Raw genomic sequence first — 25,261 nt, 5'->3', positions numbered from 1 at the left:
ATATAGGGATTGGGAATTCAATGTAATGGTTTTTAGTCATCTCCCAGAGTTCTTTTTCTGGGTATAGCTAGTTCAGTTCATTACTGCTCCATTAGAAATGATTTGGTTGATCTCGTTGCTGAGGGGCCTGATCCATCAGAACTGGTCATCATCTAGTATTGTTGTTGAAGTATATAATGATCTCCTGGTCCTGCTCATTTCACTCAGCATCAGTTCGTGTAAGTCTCTCCAGGCCTTTCTGAAATCATCCTGTTGGTCATTTCTTACAGAACAGTAATATTCCATAATTTTCATATACCACAATTTATTCAGCCATTCTCCAACTGATGGACATCCATTCAGTTTCCAGTTTTTAGCCACTACAAAAAGGGCTGCCACAAACATTCGTGCACATACAGGTCCCTTTCCCTTCTTTATAATCTCTTTGGGATATAATCCCAGTAGTAACACTGCTGGATCAAAGGGTATGCACAGTTTGATAACTTTTTGAGCATAGTTCCAAACTACTCTCCAAAATGGTTGGATTCGTTCACAACTCCACCAACAATGAATCAATGTCCCAGTTTTCCCACATCCCCTCCAGACACCCAAGTATTCTTACAGTAATGTTCCTTTCTTTATTTCCATATGGTCCTGGATCCTCTCCAGTTATCTAGAATATGAGCAACAATCAGACTACCCCACAACTTATGGATTCTTTTTTACTCCACTATAATATTCCTTTTAAAAAAAAAGTTTTGGGAGCAGCTAGATGACACAGTGGATAGAGCACCAGCCCTGAAGTCAGGAGGACCTGAGTTTAGATTTGATCTCAGGAACTTAACACTTCCTAGCTGTGTAACCCTGGGCAAGTCACTTAACCCCAACTGTCTCAGCAAAAAAAAAGTTTTGATATGTGTTATTTTTACATTATAAACAGTTACAAAAGTTCCACCTCCCCATTCCATGTGAGGGTTCTTATAACAAATAAGTGAATATTTATAAAAATGTAAAATGCTCAAATTAACAGAATGAGAAATAAAAAGTTTAACTAACCAAATTTCAGAGGAAGAAATGAACAAGTCATAAGTAAAAGAAAAAATTCCAGGACCTGATGGATTCACAAGTAAATTCTATCAAACATTCAAAGAAAAATTAATTCTAATATTATATAAATTATTTTCAAAAATAACAAAAACAAATTCCTTCTATGACATAAATATGGTCTGGATATATAAACCAGAGAGGATCAAAACAGAAAAAGAAAACTATAAACCAATCTCCTTAATGAACATAGATGCAAAAGTTTTAAATAAAATATTAGCAAAGAGGTAAATATAATATATCACAAATATTACACAATGACCAGGATGGATTTATACTAGGAATTCATGGTTATGTTCATAATATTCCAATTATATAGTATTCAAATGTCATTGCCAACATCTGCTAAATTCCTCCTCATCTATGGGAACACTGGTTGTGATCACTTGGACTATAGAGAAGAGGTAGACAAGATGCCAAACCAATTGACAATATGGTAGAGGGTCCTACTGTTTTAGAACTTAAGAGGCTATAAATCTGCCTATTTTAACTTTATGCCACATGCCTAATCTAACAAAATATCCCTGACTATTTTCAATCTCAGAAGCCCTAATCCAAGCACAAATTTTCCCCTTCGTTTATTCTTAAATTTCAGATATAGAAAGAAATGAGGCATATGAAAACATGTTCCAAATCACTAACAAGAACAAAAATGCAAATCTGAGATTTTATTCCCTGACAATCAACAAAGATGACCAAATAAATGGAAAGACATAATGTTGGAGGGGTTGTGGGAAAACACTAATATTGGTGCAACTGTGAATTGCATGGATAACAGTTTGAAATTATGTGGGAGAAATGACTAAACTGCTCACACTTGTTGGTCCAGTGATTTCTACTACTAAATGTAGTAAGTTTGTTTGTTTGTTTAAAAAGAATGATATACTGATTTTTCTTGTGCAGCATGTTGTGGAAATATGTATAGAAGAATTGCACATGTTTAAAATATATTGGATTACTTGCTCTATAGGGGAAAAGATGGGTAAAAGGAGGGAGAAAAATTTGGAACACAAGGTTTTGCAAAGGTAAATGTTGAAAACTTATCTTTGCATTGAAAATAAAAATAAATAAAAAGCTATTATTAAAAAAAAAAAAAAAAAACCTTGGACTCATATGTAACTCTAGCCATTAATGCTAGTAAGCAGAGCAATGTATTATTTTTTTCACATTTCCGAACAAAAAATTATATCCCAACCATAAAAAGAAAAAAATTAAATCACTTTTGTATAATATTAAGAATGAATAAAAACTTTGATTTTTAAAAATGATATTAAAAATCACAATTTTCATAGCATTATTTCCTAATAAAGAACTTAAAAACAAAGTAGGTGCCCATGAATTGAGAAAAGGATGAACATATAAATGTAATGAAATATTATTGTACAATAATGCACTTAATCAGCTGGCAGTTTGACCCTAGGCAAATCACTTAACTTCTTAGGACTTTTAAGCAACGCTTTAAGATTAAAACTGAAGAACTGTTGCCAATCTGTCTTAAAAGAAAGGAGTTCCTTTTTTTTTATGTTAAATATTTCTCAATTACATTTAAATTTTTAAAAAATTCTTTCCTTTCTTTCCACCCATTTCCCACCCTTTAAGACAAACAATATGTTATTGATAAAACATGTGAAGTCATGTGAAACATTTCCCTGTTTGTCATGTTGCAAAAGAAAATTAGCACCAAAAAACAAAAAACAAGGGGAAAAAAAGGAAAGTGAAAAAAAGTATTCTTCAGAATCTCTCTCTCTCTCTCTCTCTCTCTCTAGAAGTAGGTGACATTTTTCATGAGTCTCTTAGAATTGTCTTAGATTCTTGTCTTGATTAGAGTAGCCAAGTCATTCACAGTTGATCATCATTGTAATATTACTCTTACGGCATATAATGTTCTCTTGGTTTTTCTCACTTCACTTTGCCTTAATTCATACAAGACTTCTTAGATGGAACCATTTTGCTTGTCATTTCTTACAGTACAATAGTTTTCCATCACAGTGATACACTGCAATTTGTTTAACCATTCTTCAATTGATGGGTATCTCCTCAATTTTCCAATTCTTTGTCACCACAAAAAGAGGTGTTATAAATAATTTTGTCCACATAGATCCTTTTTTCTTTTGATCTCTTTGGGATACACATCAAAAAATGATATTACTGGGTCAAAGAGTATATATGGCATTCTAGCCCTTTGGGCATAGCTCCAAATTGTATTCCAGAATGATGGGATGAGTTTACAACTCTACCTTTAGTATACTACTGTTCTAATGTTTCCACATCCTCTCCACCATTTTGTTATGTTACTTTTCTGTTATGTTAGTCAATCTGATAGGTATGAGGTGACATCAGAATTGTTTTAATTTGCATTTCTTCAATCTGTGGTAATTTAGACTTTTTTTTTCCCATGTAACTATTGTTATCTTTGATTTCTACTTCTGAAAACTTCCTGTTAGTATCTTTTGCCCATTTGTCAATTGGGTAATGCTCATATTTTTATACATTTCTGTTCCCTATATATTTGAGAAATGAGGCCTTTATCTGTAAAAAAAAAAAAAAAACAAAAAACAAAAAAACAAAATTCCCCAGTTTCTAGGGGAATTTCCTTGCTGGGACATCTCCATACCAATGAAATCACAGGTACAGATAAAAAAGGAAAGAAATGATAAATATAAGGAATTCAGAAAAACATAGATTTATATGAACTTATCCAGAGTAAAATAAGCAAAACTAGAAAAGTAATACCCACAATGACTTCCTTTTTGTGATTTTTTTACTTACATTGTCATAAAGAAATTAATCATTGAAAAGCCAATAATAGTTTCTATTAGTAATGGGTGTTGGATTTTATCAAATGGTTTTTCTGTGTTTATTGAGATAATTATATGGTTTTTATTAATTTGGTTATTGATATAGTCAATTATGCTAATATTGAACCAACCTTGCATTCCTGGTATAAATCCTACTTGGTCATGGTGTATGATTTTCGGTAATCTCTTTGCTAATATTTTATTTAAAATTTTTGCATCAATATTCATTAGGGAGATTAGTCTATAATTTTCTTTCTCTGTTTTCAATCTACCTGGTTTAGGTATCAGTATCATGTCTGTGTCATAAAAGGAATTTGGTAGGAGTTCTTCATTCCCTATTTTTTCAAATAGTTTATATATAGTATTGGAGTTAATTGTTCCTTAAATGTTTGGTAGAATTCACATGTAAACCCATCGGGTTGTGGGGCTTTATTTTTAGGGAGTTGATTAATAGCTTGTTCTATTTCTTTTTCTAAAATGGGACTATTTAAGTAATTTATTTCCTTTTCTGTTATTCTGAGCAATCTATATTTTTGTAGGTATTCCTCCATTTCACTTAGGTTGTCAAATTTATTTATTGGCATAAAGTTAAGAAAAGTAACTCCTAATAATTGCTCTATTTCCTCTTCATTGGTGGATAGTGCTCCCTTTTCATTTTTGAGACTAACAATTTGATTTTCTTCTTTCCTTTTTCTAATCAAATTAACTAAAGATTTATCTATTTTGTTAGGGTTTTTTTTCCTAAAACTCTTTTTAATTGTAGCTCCAGTGTATTTGAATTTTTTTATTAGTTGCAAAATTTTCTCTTTGATCTGAGTTTTGAAATTTGGCAATAATGTTCTTATATGTTTTCCACAAAGGATCTCGTTGAGATGGTGATCAATGGAATTTTTTCTATTTCTACTTTCCTCTCATGTTCTATTACTTCAGGACAATTTTCTTGGATTATTTCTTGCATTATTATGTAAAGGTCCTTTTTTTTCTTTTAAAAATTTTAAAAATTATTATTTATTTTTTTAACTAAAGGTTTTTATTTTCAAAACATATGCAAAGATAATTTTTCACCATTGACCCTTGCAAAACCTTGTGTTCCAATTTCTACCCTCTTTTCCCCACTCCCTTCTCTAGATGGCAAGTAATCCAACATATGTTAAACATGGTAAATATATGTGTAAATCCAATATAGGCATGCATATTTATACAATTATCTTGCTATACATGAAAAATCAGAACAAAAAGGAAAAAATGAGAAAAAAAAACAACAGAAAGAGTGAAAATACTATATTGTAATCCACACTCAGTTCCCACAGTCCTCTCTCTGGGTGTAGATGGCTCTCTTCATCACTAGAACATTGGAACTGGCCTGAATTGTCTCATGTTGAAAAGAGCCACATCCAAGGGGAAGGAATTTATGACTAAAGAAGAACTAGAGATCATTACTGATCACAAAATAGAAAATTTCGACTATACCAAACTGAAAAGTTTTTGTACAAACAAAACTAACGCAGACAAGATTAGAAGGGAAGCAATAAACTGGGAAAATATTTTTACAGTCAAAAGTTCTGATAAAGGCCTCATTTCCAAAATATTGAGAATTAACTCTAATTTATAAAAAATCAAGCCATTCTCAATTGGAGAAATGGTCAAAGGTATATGAAACAGACAATTCTCAGATGAAGAAATTTGAAACAATTCTAGTCATAGAAAAAGATGCTCAAGTCATTATTAATCAGAAAATGCACAATTCAAGACACTCTAAGATCCACTATACATCCTAGCATGATTGGCTAGAATTGACAGGAAAAAATAATGATGATTGTTGAGGATGCAGGAAAACTGGGACATTGATGCATTGTGGTGGAGTTGTGAACAATCCAACCATTCTGAGAAGTAGTTTGGAACTATCAGCTCAAAAAGTATCAAACTGCATACCCTTCTCATCAAGTGTATACTGGGCTTATATCCAAGAGATACTAAGAAGGAAAGCGGACCATGCACTGAATGTTTGATGGCAGATCCTCTTTGAGGTGCTAGAAACTGAAATCTGAAGTGGATGCCCATCAGTTGAGAATGGCTCGAATAAATTGTGTATATGAATATTATGGAATTATTGTTGGTAGAAATGACAACTAGGATATATTCAGAAAGAGCCTGGAGAGATTACGAAACTGATGCTGAGTGAAATGAGGCAGGACCAGGAGATCATTATATACTTCAGCAACAATACTATATGATGACCAGTTCTGATGGACCTGGCCATCCTCACAACGAGATCAACAAATCATTTCAATGGAGCAGTAATGAACTAACCAGCTCATGCAGAAAGAACTCTGGGTGATGACTAAAACCATTACTTTGAATTCCCAATCTCTATATTTATGCCCACTCATTTTGATTTCCTTCACAAGCTAATTGTACAATATTTCAGAGTCTGATTCTTTTGTACAAAAATAACTTTGTCATGTATATTATTGTGTATCTAATTTATATTTTAATATATTTAACATCTATTGGTCATTCTGCCATCTAGGGGAGGGGATGGGGGGTAAGAGGTGAAAAATTGGAACAAAATGTTTGGCAATTGTTAATGCTGTAAAGTTACCCATACATATAACCTGTAAATAAAAGGCTATTAAATAAATAAATAAATAAAAATTGTATAAAAAAAAAAAAAAAAGAACTGATCATTGTATAATCTTGCTATTGCCATGTGCAATGATCTCCTGGTTCTGCTCATTTCACTCAGCATCAGTTCGTGTAAGTCTCTCCAGGCCTTTCTGAAATTATCCTGCTCATCATTTCTTTTTCTTTTTTTTTTTTTAATTTATTTATTTATTTTTTTAAATAGCCTTTTATTTACAGGATATATGCATGGGTAACTTTACAGCATTAACAATTGCCAAACCTCTTGTTCCAATTTTTCACCTCTTACCACCCTCCCTAGATGGCAGGATGATCAGTAGATGTTAAATATATTAAAATATAAATTAGATACACAATAAGTATACATGACAAAACGTTATTTTGCTGTACAAAAGAATCAGACTCTGAAATATTGTACAATTAGCTTGAAGGAAATCAAAATGCAGGTGTGATAAATATAGGGATTGAGGAATTCAATGTAATGGTTTTAGTCATCTCCCAGAGTTCTTTTTCTGGGCATAGCTGGTTCAGTTCATTACTGCTCCTTTGAAATGATTTGGTTGATCTCATTGCTGAGGATGGCCTGGTCCATCAGAACTGGTCATCATATATATTGTTGTTGAAGTATATAATGACTCTGGTCCTGCTCATTTCACTCAGCATCAGTTCGTGTAAGTCTCTCCAGGCCTTTCTGAAATTATCCTGTTGGTCATTTCTTACAGAACAGTAATATTCCATAATATTCATATACCATAATTTATTCAGCCATTCTCCAATTGATGGACATCCATTCAGTTTCCAGTTTCTAGCCACTACAAAAAAAGGCTGCCACAAACATTCGTGCATATACAGGTCCCTTTCCCTTCTTTATGATCTCTTTGGGATATAATCCCAGTAGTAACATTGCTGGATCAAAGAGTATGCACAGTTTGATAACTTTTTGAGCATAGTTCCAAATTGCTTTCCAAAATGGTTGGGTCAGTTCACAACTACACCAACAATGCATTAGTGTCCCTGTTTTCCCACATCCCCTCCAATATTCAGCATTATCTTTTCCTATCATTCTAGCCAATCTGACAGGTGTGTAGTGGTACCTCAGAGTTGTCTTAATTTGCATTTCTCTGATCAATAGTGATTTAGAGCACTTAAGGTCCTTTTTTTGATCATAACTTTCAAGCAGTCCAATTATTCTTATATTTTCTCTTCTTTATCTGTTCTCCAGATCTGTTATTTTTCTTATGTTTCACATTCTGTTCTAATTTTTTATTCTTTATAATCTGTTTTGTTATTTCTTTGTCCACTTTTTCTTACAAGAGAGAGTTCAATTTAGGCAGCTGAAGTTTATTATCTAGAAATTACTATGATGATAATATATATTAAATAAATATAAATATACACAAACTATATAGTATAATAATATTGTTATAATATATGAAAAATAAAAGCTGTCAATAAAACTTATTTTTCAAAGTTTTAAAAAGAAAAGCAGTGAGTTTGTCTTTGAATCCCCAACGCATTTATTTAGATCTTAAAAATGAAATGTTGATATGAGAATTCTGATACTGTTCATGTGCTGTTATAAGGTAAATACACTTTTTCCATGTGAGCTGGTAGCCTCCTAGACTTTCTTCTTCTACCTATCTCTGGAGGCATAGTCAGCTTTAGACTGGGTGGGATTAAAGACCAGGTTACATACATAGACCAGTGACAGGTCTTAACCAATCAAAGGAGTGGGAGAATGCTTAAATGAGATTCCTCACTGGCCAAGTTGAATAACTGAATGTGACAAGCACGGCAGCAGGATAGATGTTATAAGAATTGAGTATACTTGTCACGTTATGTAGACATTTAATTAAATAAACTCAACTATCCACATTCTACTAATTGAGAAATGTAGAGGCATAAGTGTTGAATATATGCATACAAAAGTTGCATGCATATAACCACTGAGCATTGGAAAATGAGTCTTCTGAAAAATCACCAGGCCTCCACTAAAACAATACATAGAAAGGGTCCTGCTTCCTCCATATCCCCTTGTTGGCCCTTGGCCCTGAGTGCTTCACAGCCCTTGACATCATCCCCTGTAGTGACATCTCTCTGTGGGAGAGAGCCAGAAATACCTCTGGGCTACTTAGAAGAGACACTGTATCATCTACTTTTACTTTCAACCAGCTTGCTTCACACCCTGTTCTTTATGTGCAAATGAAGGAATTCAGGAGACAGGATAATTTTGACGATCTAATTTTCACTTTCTCAGTTGATTTTAGAACCTAATTTCTGCAACTCCATTGTTTATCAGAAAATTCATTTAAGTTGGAACCTATTATACTCTAGGCAATGACTGTTTCATTATATCCCCTGTCAAAGGCAGCTGTAACAGTTCTGAACAGAAGTCCTTTCTCAATGTTGGGACCTAGTCATTAAATACTTAACAAAAAGAAGTTTACTTTGTCCTAACATAACAAAAGTATTAAACTAGGATACAGTGATTTAACTTCTTTGGACTTTCATTTACCTATGTAAACAAGCCTGGTCATTAGTATGGTCTTCAGATATCCATCAAGTACAAGGGGGAAGTCTGCTAGGATTTAGCATATTTATTAGGTTCAAAAGCTAATGTCAGTCAGGTCTGTTTTACAACTTTGTCTGCATTTAGAGAAAGCTAATTCTTAAGGGCAGTGATTAAGGCTGGGCCTGGAATTAGGAATACTTGAGTTCAGTGCTGCCTAAAATACCAGCTGTGTGACCCTGGGCAAGTCACTTAATCTTGTTTGCTTTAGTTCCCTCATCAGTAAATGAGCTGGAGAAAGAAATTAAAAACTACTCCAGTATCATTGCCAAGAAAACACCAAATGGAGTCACAGAATGTCAAACATAATTGAAAAATGACCAAGCAACAACATACGCCTTCAGCTAGTTGAGGATAGGGATGGGGAGGGAGGAAAGATGTAGTGCTGTACCAAATGCTGTTATTCTGTGGACTAAAGAGGTTTGGATTAAAACTGCCTATCATATAAAGCCTCTGACTAAACCTCTTTTCCAAAAGTAACTATGGACTTGGGACTTGGAACAAAACAGCTAATTACCCCCAACCAGACAATGCCCTCATCCAAGAGGTAGCATTGTAAATACAAAGATAAGCTATAAGGCTAGCCTGGGGAATCTTCCAATCCAAATCAAGACCTCAGTTTCCTTATCTGTAAAATAAGCTTGAGAAGAAAATAGCAAACTACTTCCACTATCTTTGCCAAGAAAAGCTTAAATAGGGTCATGAAGAGTCAGACATGACCGAAAATAACTCAGTAACAACATACGTACATATATGGAAATGACTTTTATTTGATATTTGTTTTCACATTTTAAAAAATGGAAAAAACAAAATAGAAAAAAATCTACCTACTCAGAGAAATATAATTTTCTAAGAGAATTAGATATTTTCAAGGGTCTTCGAAGTCCCTTTGATTTTCACAGTAACTGTATAAAATGCATAAAATAAATAGCATCATGCCAGTTTTACAGATTGAAGAAAAATCAGATCCCAAGCAGGAAGCTAGGAAGTAGCAAAGCTGAAAAATATGTGTGCGCATGTAAACGTAGACACACACACACACACACACACACACAGAGAAAGAGAGAGAGAGAAGTGGAGAGGGAGAGGGAGAATGACATAGTCTCTGCTCTAAAGGACCTTACAATCATTTAGGAAGATGTAATAGAAATATAGGAATACAGTGGAAAGAGTTCTAGATTTGGACTTAAAAGACAAGGGTTCAAATACTGACCTTGCCACTTGCTACCTGTATGATCTTGGGGAATTTATAACTTCTCTGGGCCTCAGTTTCATTGTCTCTAAAATCAAAGTTTGTACAAATGACTTTTGACATCTTGTTCAAGTTTAGAGTTAATGGCTCTAAAGGCAACTTTGAAGTCCTTCCCTCATCACTAGAACTTGGGTTTGAGCCCTGTAAGTAAGTAAGAAAAACTCTGTAACTTCCCTCTTACTATAATGCTGTCCCTCATTGAAAATGTTGTTCCAACTGCAAACAACAATATAGAATATCTGGATAAATAAAGAATTCCTTTTTTTTTAAATAAAGCTTTTTATTTTCAAAACATATACACAGATAATTTGACAACATTGACACTTGCATAGCCTTGTATTTCAGATTTTCTTCTCTTTCTCCCAACCCCTTCCTCTAGATGGCAAGCGATTCAATATATGTTAAATATGTTAAAATATATGTTAAATTCAATATGTATAAACACATTTATATAATTCTCTTGTTGCACAAGAGAAATAAATAGAGAATTCTTCATCTTCTATCAGTTACTCTTCTTGGTTTTGACTCTACAAACATCAGGCCTTTCATAGGATAAATTTATCACTAGAAATTTTATAATCATGGAGATTAGATATTCTAAACCACCTCGGAATCTTTGGCTGTTTATACTCTCTATTAGAATATTGGAAGGTGAAGCCATAAACTTTCCCCAAAGCCTTTCTTTATGGAAGAACTTTCTTGCTAAACTTTTTATCTTCCATCAACTTCTCTGCTTGGCTATAATTACAAAAGCATCATGTCCCATTAGATTGTAAGCTCCTGGGGACAGAGAGACTTTTGCATTGGTATATTATAGGTGCTTAATAAAAATTTGTTGATTTGAATATTGTAGATAACTCTTCTTCATTATCCCTTTTGTTGGCCTTAGGAACTGACTTTTGAACCTCAGCAAAGAATTATTATATTATATATATTATATTATATACTCTATTATAATGACAGTTATTTAGGGATCTGAAATAATGATGTCATTTTCAATCTAAATGACTGATGGAAATGCAACTTAGAAAAAGGAACAATATTCTAACCCTTACATCCTTCGAGAATAAGCTCCTGTGAAACCATCCCTATGTCCTCTCCCATCCAGTGACCTCTCCCTTCTCTGGCAAGTGCTTTCTCTATCAAAAATTTAGCAGTTATTATCATTTTTTCTTTACTTCATGTATATTTTTTTGCATGTTGTATTTTCCATTAGATTTGTTTTTTGAGTATACGGACTGTCTTCTGCCTCTCTTTGTATTCCTAAAACTGGGCACACAGTAGATATTTAATAAATGTTTATTGATTTATCACATACTGCCTTCTATTATTGTGTCACTTCCCAATTAGAAGTGAAATCCTTGAGGAGAGGTGCCAAGTATTAGATGCCTCTTATATCTCCCTATACCACCCAGTTCACAGTAGACATTCAATAAATAATGAGGATTAGTTGAGTTGTCTAGGTTGGATTTCATCCTGGTAAACATGTCAAGTCATTGAACTTGCCAAACCTGGAAAACGTGTAAAACGCTGACTTTTTATGAATTAATCTCTTGAATTCAACCTTCTTAATGAGGTTCGGCATGGGGATGGCAGAGGATGAAAATACAAAGATTTTCTAGTTTAGATGACTTTTTTTTTCCTATGTTACTTTAGCTAGTCTATATTTTCATTCCTCTTATCTCTTATCAGTTCACAAACCAGCCTAGGCTAATCCTATTTATCCAATGTTATTTCTTTCCTACTAAAATCATTAATTTTGCTTTAGATGTAGATAGTTCTTTTGAGTGCTTAATCAGTTAGTCCACTATGATCACAGGACCAGAGGCCTTTGTAAGTAGTCAGTTCCCTTGGAGGCAAAAAGTCTAAATCAACATAGGATCTGTATCAAAAGAAGACTGGGTCAGTAAACTTGAGGTGGAATCTCAGTTCTGCCATAGACTAGAAGAATCATGTGACCTGGGGCAAGTACGGCCACTTTGCTTCTCTGGTCTCTTCTAGTTCTGACAATCTGTTATATTTTAAAGTACCTCCTTGTTCTGACATTTTTTATTTGAAGTTCTCTTACAGCTCTAAATTTCTATGTTCTGTGACTATCAATTAGCTATTCTCTTGCTATCTATGTATTACCCGAAAGAATAATTTGAAGAGAAATTCATTTGTGTTTTCTTCTAGATGAAGGGAAAAGTCGGGGACCCGTTATCGAGTGAGAGGCCAAGGCAGGTAAGAACAAGATTCCATCAGAATTAGTATACTCATATTTTTATATATAGAACTTTACAGATTACATATTAATAATAATAATAACTTTGATAATAACCTTGTTGGATAGATAGTTTAAAAATCATCATTTTAATGTGAAGGAAACAGACTCAGAGCCCTAGTTGCTCAGCTAAGAAGTGGCAGAGCTGGGCCTGGAACTTAGATATCCAAACTGTTACTTTTTTCTCTCCTACATTACCCTGTACTTCTAATCTGACTGGAGACCTAAAAGGAATTATACCTAGCAAAAATTCAGACAACAGAAACTTCTTCAAAACAGAGTGTTTAGTTTTGGGATATGGATAATACATGTTGACATAACTTACTATATTTGAGGTTGGTTCCCTCTTTGCCGCTTTATTCACACAAGACCCCCAGCATAAAGATGAAGTTATATACTATCTACCAGGACACACAAAAACAGGAATTTGAAAAAAACCAGATTTGTTCTTTGAAAGCAGGACATGTTATCATCCTTTTCACCTTTTTGTAGCAATTAAGGGTTCCCAATATAACATTCAACTGTGAGGTCCTCATGGACAGGGATTGTCTTTTGTTTTTCCTTTAATTCCCAATGCTTAGCACAGTCCCTGGAACATAGTAGGTGCTTATAAGTATTTACTGACTGACTGAAACTAGGCTATGTTACCACCATATGGTAAAGTAACTACTCTCTTTTTTCAGTAACCCAAGTGTCAAACTCCATACCCTATATTCCTCTCCTATTTTCAGAGGCCTCCTGGGCCAAGCAGACTGGAAAAAGAAGTTAGTTCTCACCCCCTACCTAGTGTCCTCTTGGCTAAGGCAGCCTCCAGCAAGATTTTATCTCGGCTCCAAACGAAGCTACCTCCATAAAACATCCTCCTCCCCTGCACAAAGTCCCTAGAGCAAAGTGAGAAAGGTCAGCCCTTAACTATTTCATTAACCTCCCCCAGGTTCTGTTTTGATTGAAAGCTGAAAAGTTAGGAATTCAAGGTGAGGTCAGTAGCCAAGAAGAAACACTTTGAAAAGAAAGGCCTTTCTCTGTTTCATCATCCCTGAAAAATGCATAATTATCGAAGCCCAAACCAACCAGTTTAGCAAGCTTGAGGCTGCCTTTTAACTGGCTCATTTAAAAATAGGTTCCCACCCTGTACCACCTTGTTAATGAAAACAAGAAGCTGCATGTACTCCCTAAGCAGAGGAGACAGTCTTAGGCTCACAAAGGACTTCAGAATTCATCTAAGCCAACCCACACCTGAAGTAGGACTTCCTGATTCAGAGTTCCCAATGGACCGACATCAGCCAGTGCATGAAGCCTTCCCGGGACGGGCTTCTCTATATTTGTATTATGTAAATAAACTCCTAGCAGGATTCTCTGCCTTGTTAATCTGTGCACTCCCAAGAGAGCCAAGTGCCTACTGTTTGAGGGACAAGCAGACTGCTGATAGAAATTAGTTCTCATCCCCTTCCTAGTCTGGTTGGCTAAGGCAGCCAGAAGCAGGATTCTGCTTTAATCCCTGGTGTTTCTCTAGGTGTTGGCATGAATGAGGTTTTGTAAGAGATCACCAAAATTGAAGCCAGATCTATCGTGTCAGGAGCCAAGGCCTAAATGACAAATAGGTAGCATTTGGAGGGCATATTAGGCAGCTCATTTCACTTGGTATGACTTGTTAGGTAGTATTTCCTTATAACCAAAACTTATGTATGTTCAATTTTCTCCCATTTCTTCCAGTTCTGCCCTCTGAGGACAAGGACAACAAGTATATTCTCTGTATCTGTCTCACAGCCTTTTCCACATATTTTGTAGGCAGTGATCATGTGTCCCTTAAGTCTTCTCCTCTCCAGATAAATTCTCATTTCCTTCATCCAATCCCCTAACCATCCTTATGACCTCCTCCATATATATTGTGGTTTGTGAGCATCTCTCCAGATGTGGTATGAACAGAGAAGAGCACAGTGGGATTATTATATCCCTTGCTCAAGACACAAGACTTTTGTTAATGCAGCCCTAGATCACTAGTCCTTTTGGTTATCACATCTCCTTGTCAGCTCATTGACTTTGGAGTCTGTTGAAACAGAGATGGACAGGCAGGCAAATAGACACAGACAGGCATACAATGAAACCTATATCCATCAATAATGGAGTGATTGCGGCTTAGGAAATGTCACAGAGTTGACTGCAAGGGCAGTTTAGACGGAAATGATATCAAGATCTGGGATTAATACTTGTGCCACAATCCCAGAGCTCTACAGAACTCTGTTAGGCAACCAGTGACTCTACAGGATAGTTAGTAATCAGTCACATACCTCTTAAGCTTAATGATGATGACAAGCATAGCTTTGGAATTTATAAACTACAATGGTCCCCTTAGACCTCAAAGAATCAAAGCATATAAAGTTACACAAATTTAATCTGAAGTTGTACCAATTGGATGAGAGAAGAATATTTAAAATCTCTGACTCACTGGGCTTTAGTGGCATGATTGTCAGCCTTTAATTGGCTCCTTCTCAATTGGACTGTCTCCTAGAGGGGCTTTCTAATTCCTCACCCCATTTTTCTTGTATAAAAGATAAAACCATACTAGAGTAAAAGGGCAGTAAAGTAGTATACGGAGAATAGCACCAGCCTGGAAACCTGAGTATGAGCTTCTTCCTCTGCCACCCACTAACTAATTGGACAACACTTGACAACTCATTTCACATCTTTGGGCCTTCACTTCTGTTAAAGTCCGAACTCAATCGAACTCTTTCTATCCTGACAGATTTTGTCCCAAGATTACTTCAATTTCTAATCTTCAATATCCTGAGACTTTCTTCCTCTAATTCGCTGATCTTCAGTGAATACTTTGAATCTCTAATCATCTTTTTCCTTTCAAACTTATTGCCCCAGAGAGAGGATAAGTAGATAACAAAAGACATCAACTATATTTATTTCTTCTGCTTTTACTTGATGTTGAGAAAGACAAGTTCAATTGACAGGAAACCAGGAGGAGTGGAGTGGGAAATACTACAGCATTTTGGATCTCCTAAGCTAGAGAAAGGGGGGCATTTCACAAATGTTTCCTTTCCTCTGGAAATAACTCCAATAATCAGGAATTTTTCTTATACCTCATGCAACCAAAGTCCTGAATGGCTGGTGGTGCAATCCACTCTCAGGTGCTCATTCCCCGCAACAGCTCATGGCTAGAATATTCTGAACTATGTAAATTTACCTGACCTCTTTTCTGTAATTAAGGTCTTATCCACCCCTCAACCCAGAATTCATATTTTTGATAAAACTTTACCTGGGCTTGGGATTCCTCCCAATATCAAGAGTTTTTTTAGAGAAACCCAAATGGGAATGAAGTTCCCATGTTTAGAAAAAATTCAAAGGTCTTTTAAGGGGAAGGGAAGGAGAAAAAAATTGCAACACAAGGTTTTGCAAAGGTGAATGTTGAAAACTCTTTGCATGTGTTTTGAAAATAAAAATCTTATCATTAAAAAAAAAAAAGAAAGAAAACTTGGAGCTCTGGACTCTGATCAAAATTCTACTATAACTCAGTGCCCTGGTTCCTGGGGAAGAGCAAGAGCTCGGGGAGTATGTGTCAGACAAATAATTACCTACTCCTACTATCATATCCTTTCAGCAATGACTAAAAAATTGAGCTAAGAGAAACTCCATCCTTCTTTTGCCTGATTTTCCTATACCATCTGCAGGAGGGGTATATCTGGGGTTCTATGAAGAGGACAGCCTTTATTCTGAGCTCTGGTCTGCTTTTGTCTGTGGCTTTTTGGAACTCTGTCACCTGGTAAGCCAGCTTTCACTTAATCAAGATCTGTGTGTGTGTGTGTGTGTGTGTGTGTGTGTATGTGTGTGTGCTCACATGCGATCAACTATATACATTGTGGGAGAGGGAAGGAGGCAGAAAAGTAAAATAAGACTTTTTTCATACCCCAAATGCTTTCTCTTCCTTGGGGGGTTTTCTCTTTCAAGGCATCTGCAGAAATTTTGGGGTTCTTCAGGCTACTTCTGGCAAGCCCAGTGGGAGAAGCTACTTTCTACTTTTGCGGGAAACGAGTGGATCCTCTTCTTTCTAGGTACAGTTCTTACTGTTTCCCACCCACACATATTTTGTAGGCAGTGATCATGTGTCCCTTAAGTCTTCTCCTCTCCAGATAAATTCTCATTTCCTTCATCCAATCCCCTAACCATCCTTATGACCTCCTATGTCCAAATTTTCCTGTCCAAGTAATCTTTTTTTTTTCAACCACATCTTTAAATGGAGCTGAAAAAGGAAGCATTTTCAGTTGTCCAGTTTACAGATGAAAACATTGTCCAAGAAAGGAGACATTTAATTCCCTCAACTCAGAATCTCTCTGCAGAGTTCTTTAATGATGTATTTCCCACAGGAATTAAAGTACTACCATTTTAATCACTATAAATCCTGCTGATAGATTTAAAGGGCCTCTTACCCTCTTTGGTTAATTGGAAAAATGGCCCATTTATTTGAAGCCCAACCCTATAAGGGCCAAAGTTAAGGGTGAAGAAATGGATAGGGATGACTTTGACTAGCACTTCCTTTGTCTCCCTTGCTATAGGTACAGTTCTTGTTCCTAGCATGTTGTTTTGGAGTTTTAATGCCCTTCTTCTAGTGGTGGACACAACTGGGAAGCCACATTTTATCTCCCGCTACCGAATTCAAGATGGCAAGAATGATCCTGTAAGTTTTTTTTAGCAGCACTTTGACTATTTGAGTTCTTCATGGTATATTGGGGGCAGAACAGGGTAGAAGGGTGGTGGACTGCAAAAAAAAAAAAAAAAGCCCCATTGTAAATTATTAGTGATCAGACCTTTTGTTTCAAAATAGGATCATAAGATTTAAAATTAGAAGGGTTTTAAAGATCATTTAATAAAACTTTCACCTCCTCATTTTAGGTGAGGAAAATGAGGATGAGAAAGAAGTAATTTGCTCAAAGTCACATAGGCAGAAAACACTGACTCCCAGATCACAGGTTTTTCCATGATGCTTTAGCCCTCCTGATCCTTGACCTCAGGTAATCTAAATATCAGAACAAACATTATTTACAAGTTGGAAGTTGAAAAGCTGGTGGCCTCTGGACTCTGGAGTACCTAGAAGAGAGCATGAACATGGGGAGTATGTGGGGTCAGACTAATAAAACAGATATGAGGCTCTAAGAAAAATAAAAGTCTAGTATCTTTTGCCTGATAGAATAGCTGTGATGAGAATCTAGTTTACAGAGTGATTCATCTTCATTTGGACAAGATATGAACAGACTGACTTTTTAAACTTGTTTTGGATTTGGCCAAGAACATAGATTCCATGTATAGAGACTAGAGGTCCTACTGGGCTGCCAGAGGCAGCTTTTTGTTAAGGACCATGCCTAAGTTCTTCAAGAGCCTCCACACCTGTGAATCATAACATCTGAGCAGGGCAGCCTTTTCTGACACAGGTGTTGCTTGTGGACTGGGAAGGAAATAAATTGGAGGCAGAGGGAAGAGGAGAGAGATCAGAGAAAGCAAAGGCCTCTCAGTCTTCTTGTATTATCATCACCCTCATCCTCATCCTCATCCTCATCCTCATCCTCATGCTCATCCTCATCCTCATCCTCATCCTCATCCTCATCCTCTCACATGAAGAAGATCCACTCTACAGGTCTGAGTCAGACCTCCAGCAGCCACTGGCAGGTGGCTCCTGTATCACAACAGCTTTTATTTTATATAGTTCTAGAGCAGAGTGAGGCTCACAGATTTAAACAAGAAGCCTTATTCTGGGACCTTGGACCTTTTCTCAGTAGAATGTTATAACTGCTTGCAGGAGGAATGAATGTATCTGGATTCCTGGGGGTGGGCAGTGCTAGATACCTTTTTCTCCTCCTCTTTGACAGAGTTTGAAATTCAGATTGTTCTCAGATCAAAAAAGACCTGCCTCGGGGAAAATCAGGTTTGCATAGGGACTAAAAGTATTAGAAAATTGTACAGGCTTCTAGTCAGGAAAAGTATCTTACCAATAGAAGTACACTGGCCAACAACTACTTCAACCTTGGTGAAATTTATAGGGAAAAGCAGGCTGAGGCTGTGAGAAGCCTATCAACTATGTATGTCCATAGGTGAAACCAGGGATGTCCTGGAGCCATTTTGAACTGCTTTTGAAGGCAGACTGTAAAATTTTTAGTCTGAGCATTTACATTGCATTAATCAGGGCTCAGTTTATTGTTTTGTTGATCTAGAGTAGGACTTCTTAAACTTTTTCCACTGATGACCACTTTTTGTCTAAGAATTTTCCACAACCCCATCTCCAATTGGAGATGAAGCAATGTTCATACATGGCAGTGCAAAGTGCACATGTTTTGTGTTTTGAGCCAAGGCTGCAGTGAAATTGCACAATGCAACATGGGCAAATGCTACCAGAAACACCTGAGATTCAATACACATTTGATTTTGAATTAATTTTTAATTGGTGCCAGGTTTTTTCAATCAGCACATTGTTACATGTCATGTGTAACTGAATACACAATCATATGGGGTTGTGACTCACAAATTAAGAAGCTCTAGTCTAAAAATCATTACATTGAATTCCCAATCCCTATATTTATGCACACCTGCATTTTTGATTTCCTTCACAAGCTAATTGTACAATATTTCAGAATCTGATTCTTTTTCTACAGCAAAATAACGTTTTGGTCAGGTATACTTATTGTGTATCTAATTTATATTTTAATATATTTAACATCTACTGGTCATCCTGCCATCTAGGGGAGGGGGTGGGGGGGGGGGTAAGAGGTGAAAAATTGTAACAAGAGGTTTGGCAATTGTTAATGCTGTAAAGTTACCCATGTATATATCCTGTAAATAAAAGGCTATTAAATTAAAAAAAAAAAAAAAAAAAAAAAAGAAGCTCTAGTCTAGTATCCCAATTATATTAAACTTATGGCTCAGAGACAACAAGAAGACAGCAAAACTTCCTACCTTACATGTAATTGGGAAATGTTTATCAAAATAAATACAGTACACATAGATGATGTTAATTTGTGATTCTCTAAGTCAATAAGTAAGAATCCCTTTCTATTTCAGTTTGACACCTCTGGTCTAGACTTTTAAAGTAATGCAAGAATATTAGTAATGTAGGTAAAATTTAAAAGTTTCATACCTATCTTCTTGCCTACCCATTTACCAGCACATCCCTGGGTGGAGCCATTATAGAACTTTAGAATTGGAAGCGACTTTTTTAGGTATCCATGATTTTTGTGGCAAAGTAGAATTAGCAATCAGAAACAAGGCTTTGTGTCCCAGCTCTAGCACTTACAGATGAACCTTGTGGTTGATATGGACAAGTCACTCTGCCTCTCTGTATGTCTGTCCCACAAAAGGGATAGAAATGCTTATACCCTCTATATTGCAGATTTGTAATGAAGAAAGCATTTTGCAATCCTCAGATTATAAAGCTATGCATACATGAATTATTATTATTAACACTACTAAATATTTAATGAGTGCTTAGTATCTGTAGAACATTGTGCTATGTCAGCAGGGTGGGACAGGACTTCTACCAAGGAAAGAAGGAAAGGTTCCTATCCATGTTCCACTGCCCTATGCCGGGCTGTACTGGCCCAACCCAAAGATGACCTCTATCTTCCTTTCCTGGTACAGGTAGACCCCGTGAAACTCCGCCAGGCTCTTGTTACAGTTCTCTTCAACCAGTGCATCATCTCCGTCCCCATGCTGGGGCTCTACTATCCCTTCCTCAAGTGGAGAGAAGATCCTTGCCGCCCTGAGCTGCCCACTTTTCACTGGTTCCTTCTGGAGCTGTCTATCTTTATACTGATAGAAGAAGTCATGTTTTACTATTCACACAGGTGATCTGGGTAGGGAAGGGGAGGCAGGGGAAGAGAAGTCTGAGATCATTGTGACTAGAAAGAGTTCTGGCATTTGAACTAAGAAGGACTAAGATTTTAATTTCATCTCTAACACTTATTATTGATCTTGGGAAAGTGACTTCACCTATTTGAGTTTCAGTTCCTCCATCTATAAAAATGGGGTTACTAATCCAGGAGTGTAGTTGAGAAAAGTACTTTGTAAATATTAAAGGAATAAAGAGATGCAGGGGATTGTTATATACTAAATAAGATGAAGACCTCACCTCCAACTCCCTGAGCTGGGATGGCTGCAGGAACATGCTAAAGTCCCTTAGTTGTGTAGTGTGAGACAAAGATCAAAAGTGTCCCTTTAGAAGTAGTTACCATCCTTTGGCTTGTTCCTGTCCTTCTGTGCTATTTATCAAGCAAGGAAATGATGATTATTTCCTTTTTATTACAGGCTTCTTCATCATCCCATATTCTACAAGCGAGTCCATAAGCAACATCATGAGTGGACAGCTCCCATCGGTGTGGTCTCTCTCTATGCTCATCCTATAGAGCATGTGGTAAATAGAGACTCAGGCTGTGCCTTCCTTCCCAGTTAGCCTAGGGAAGGGACAGAGACCCTTAACTTAACAACTTCTCAGGCAGTCTGGCTTTATTTATTTTTCTCTTGTTCCTTAGTCCAGAATACATCAAAAAGCCGCTTCATTTCTAAACTAGCTACCCTCCCTCCTTCCTCCATTCTCAGGATTATCATCCAAGCAAACCCTAAGTTTCTGAAAACCTGCCAGTGTTCTGGGATACTCTTAGGAACACCATAGCCCAGTCTGGCAGAAATAGTCTTAAAGGCCTGATTGAAGAGAGAGGAAAGAGTCAGTGCTTAGTTTTCACAGCATATACCCATTGACTTTCCAAACAGACCTCTAAATTCCTTCTTTTAGCCTCCATTTTTAGCCCTTCTCTTATTGGTAACCCCTCCATCGCTCCCTTCCTCCTCAAAACAAAGCTGTCTCCTACCTGCAGGTCTCCAACATGCTGCCAGCCCTAGTAGGTCCTATGATAATGGGTTCTCATCTGTCTTCCATTACCACGTGGTTTTCCTTGGCTCTCATTATCACCACCATTTCTCACTGCGGTTACCATCTGCCTTTTCTGCCTTCACCGGAATTCCATGACTACCATCACCTCAAGTAAGATCCTCCTCAAGAGTTTCTTGACATGAGGATTAGCCCAGATATTAACTGTGTAAAATTTCTACTCTCTTGTCTACTGCCTAGTGAATAGCTAGCCACATGGTACATAATGGGAACAAAATGGGGCTTTGGTCCTTGTCTTGAACTAGGAAAAGAAGTAGAAATTATATGATTTATTTAGAGGGGAGAGAGACCTTAGATAACCTCCTAATCTAATTCCCAACTTGAAGAAATTTAAACCCAAAGAAGTCAAGTAATTTGCCCCAAGTCAGAAAATTATTTTGTGTCAGTAAGGACTAGATTCCTATTACTATTTCCCCTAAATCATACTGTTTACCATCCAAGTGGCAAACAAGAACCAGAGATGGTAAAGTTCATATGGATCACAAGATTCCCTAGTGCCCACCATAGCACTTTGCATAGAGTAAGAGGTTAATAAATAGCAATGGTTAAATTGAATACTAGCAATTCACTTTTGTGTTTTCCTAAGTACTTAACTCATAGCAAGATCCAATTATGCCCAAATGGACTGACAGCTTTCATGCCACTCCTTTGGTGCAAGTCATTACTGCAGTACCCTATTAGTAGGCTACCTCTCTATTATACATCTTTATCTCTCATTATGGATCACTCACAATTTTGATTTAAAGTAGAGTGATAATTTACACTGACAAAGTTTTCTCTTTTATCTCATGCAATCCTTATAATGTGAGCTTGTCCACAAATGGCTCTGCTTGGGATTGAATGACTGAGTCCCCTAACTTCCTGGAGATTTTCAGCAAAGGAGATTCATGCTTTGGGTATACACTGGACTAGATGTTCTCTGAAGTTTCTTCCAACACAAAGACTGTATGCAGAAGAAACTTCTTTCTAGATAGAAATCATATGTGATGACTGCTGGAATATGTTTCAGTTCTTGAATTCTGTGAACTTAGTGGGGAAATTGTTTCGTTCTTTGAGCTTTTTCTATAAAATAGGGACAAGAATAATTATGTTCCTTATCTTTCAAAGTTATTCTGAGAAAAGTGCTTGATAAGCTATAAAATGCTATAGAAATAAGAGCTGTTATTATTTGGGTATACTGCAAATTTGTTTCATGCTCCTTTGCCAGATTCAACCAATGCTACGGAGTGCTGGGAGTGCTTGATCATCTTCATGGAACTGATGCCACATTCAAGCAAACGAAGGCTTATGAAAGACATGTGCTGCTGCTGAGCCTTACTCCTCTTTCTGAGAGCATTCCTGACCTGCCTAAGAAGATAGAGTGAGGTGGCATGGGCCCTGGCCCCCATCCCCACTGCACCCAGCAAGGGGCTGTCCCTAATAGACCTAGAATGTCTCCCTTGACAAACTAGAGCTGACAATTCTGCCAAATGACTTTTTAATGAGATAGACAGATTCTCTGATGCCTGGCTAAGTGTAACAGAGTGGAGGGAAGGAATATAGAGAAGCAAGAGAAAGGAGCCAGAGACAGCACCAACCCCATTCTCTTCCCAAAGCTACATCTTAGTGAACATCCTCTATCAGACATAATATGATGGGGCCAGGTCTATCCTGTAGGAGGAGCACTAGAGTCTGGAGTGTTTTTTCTAAAAAGGTGATGTGCTTGGCTCCCCTTGGTGGGGTTCACTTATGGATCCATTGAAGAGTCTATTATTAGAGGATTGCAGACCATATTAGATGAGGACTGGTTGAAGAACAAGGAATGTTGAGTCCAAGGAGAGAAGACTTAAAGATGTCTTAGTTGTATTTTAAAGGGTCATATGGAAGAATGATTAAATTAGATTTGTTGTGCTAGAATTGGGAGTGGGTTGGAAGATGCAGGGAAGCAGGTTCAGGCTTAATGTAAGGAAATGTTTCCTAACAATTAATGCTATCCCAAAGTGGAAAGGAGATAGTGAGTTCCCCAGCCCTAAAGTCTGGATAATTACTTGAGGAACAATTCCTGCTTATATATGGCCTTGTTGCCCTCTTAAGTTCCCTTCATTTTTGCTTAAAGGCAGAGCTGAGGAGAGAGAAAAGAAAGTATGCCCCTAAACTCCAATTTATGGGGAAACCTTGCTAACCTAAAGGTTTTCATCAAGATTGGATGAAAGATTTATTACAGTCAGATATTACATCAGGGTTATTCTTAACTGCCAGACATTGCTATGGGAAGTCTTTCCAATGGGATGGTAAATGACAGGAAAGGTGGAAGGGATGAAAAGGGGAAAGTGAGATGGCCACCTATCATCCACCCAAGTTCTTCTTCTCCGGGTTCTAATATGCCGATTTCACCTCTTCTGTACAGGCCCTGTATAGACTTAATCACAAGAACATAGGATTTAGAGAAAGAATATTAGTCCAACCCCAAGTACTTGCCCAAGGATACAGATGTTAAGTAAATAGGAAAGCCACCACACCAAGGATGGATGCCAAGAGATAAGGCTCCTGCCAAAAACAACCCAACTTACCCCCAATTGGCTGGCTAGGATATTCTCATTTAGGAGAACAAGGCCTCTAGCTCACTTCCTGAGCAATCAAAACTCTGGCCTAGAGGGCACGCCTTGGGTTCATGACCAAAGATAGCAAAAGAACTAGAATTCTGGCTGCTCAGCTGAGTAGAGACCCAAAGATGTGCTAGTCATAGTGCCCTGTCATGGTACTTTTCAGAGTATCCAAACATTTTAGTTGTACTCAGTTTCCCCTCAGGGACTGGAGGCAGTTTTCACTGAGCACCCAGGACAAGAAGTAAGCAGTTGAAATTCTAAGCAAGAACCCCTTCCCTATCACTCCCAACATACCATAGGTCCAAAAGAATCTAAAAAAGGGCCCTGCACCAACCCCAGAACATCCTGCAGCTGCTGAAGTGAACTTAACATAGGAACCAGTTTGACAGCCAGCTCTCTCTCATCCTCTAGCTGGGTTCCTAACAGGATGAGCCTATAGAATAAATGGTAAGATTGAGCTGAAAGGACTTTTAGAGATTATTGAGCTCCATTCCTTCATTTTACAGATAAAGACACTGAAGCCCAGAAAAAATGGCTTGTCCAAAGTCTTTATTAAGAGTAGTATTTGGCAGAGCTGGAATTTAAACCCAGGTTTTTTAACCTCAAATCCAGGGCTCACTCCAATGTCCCATGCTGTCTCAAATTTATCCAAGTTCATTCCCTTTTTCACCTTCCCACTCGCAGGACATGGTGAGTTTCTATGCTTATCATGGCCAAAGAAAGTTCTCTTCAGCTGTCTCTCAAGGATCCTTTCAAGAATATATCAAAGCACCCCCCACTAAAAGCTGAACCACTTGCATTTAGTCCCAAGGTACCACTCTGAGTTTGGAGTTGCTGTACTTTCATCCCCTGTAATCTATACCTGAAAATAAAAACAATCTAAAAAAACTTAATGGTACTTTCAGTTCAATTCAAGAATTCAACCAACATTCAGCAGCTGTGTGCAAAAAAGTTTACATTTAGATAGTGCATCAATATTTACAAAGTGCTTTCCTTCCTCACAAATCTGCAGGTTGCAGTACAAGAATTATCCCCACTTTACAGCTGGAGAAACTGAGGCTCAGTGCTCAGGATCACAAAATGTAAAAGCTGATTGAAACCTAAAGACTTCAGATTTTTAAGATCAGTACTTT

General features: G+C 36.9%; 1 protein-coding gene across 1 annotated transcript in view; it reads left to right on the top strand.

The window, feature by feature from the left end:
- The window catches only part of FAXDC2 (fatty acid hydroxylase domain containing 2), a 39,737-nt gene extending 14,721 nt beyond the window's left edge, over nt 1-25,016 (top strand). The window contains exons 2-9 of the mRNA XM_012551980.3: nt 12,521-12,568; nt 16,286-16,377; nt 16,563-16,666; nt 17,168-17,289; nt 20,238-20,443; nt 20,904-21,009; nt 21,470-21,636; nt 22,751-25,016. Coding sequence (XP_012407434.1) covers nt 12,521-12,568; nt 16,286-16,377; nt 16,563-16,666; nt 17,168-17,289; nt 20,238-20,443; nt 20,904-21,009; nt 21,470-21,636; nt 22,751-22,907 — 1,002 coding nt within the window. The 3' untranslated portion in view covers nt 22,908-25,016. The remainder of the gene's footprint in view (nt 1-12,520; nt 12,569-16,285; nt 16,378-16,562; nt 16,667-17,167; nt 17,290-20,237; nt 20,444-20,903; nt 21,010-21,469; nt 21,637-22,750) is intronic.
- The last annotated feature ends 245 nt before the right edge of the window (nt 25,017-25,261 follow it).

The sequence above is a fragment of the Sarcophilus harrisii genome, chromosome 2 (genome assembly GCF_902635505.1).
Source record: "Sarcophilus harrisii chromosome 2, mSarHar1.11, whole genome shotgun sequence".
NCBI classification, from domain to species: Eukaryota; Metazoa; Chordata; class Mammalia; order Dasyuromorphia; family Dasyuridae; genus Sarcophilus; species Sarcophilus harrisii.
This window is presented reverse-complemented; position numbering and strand designations above follow the sequence as displayed.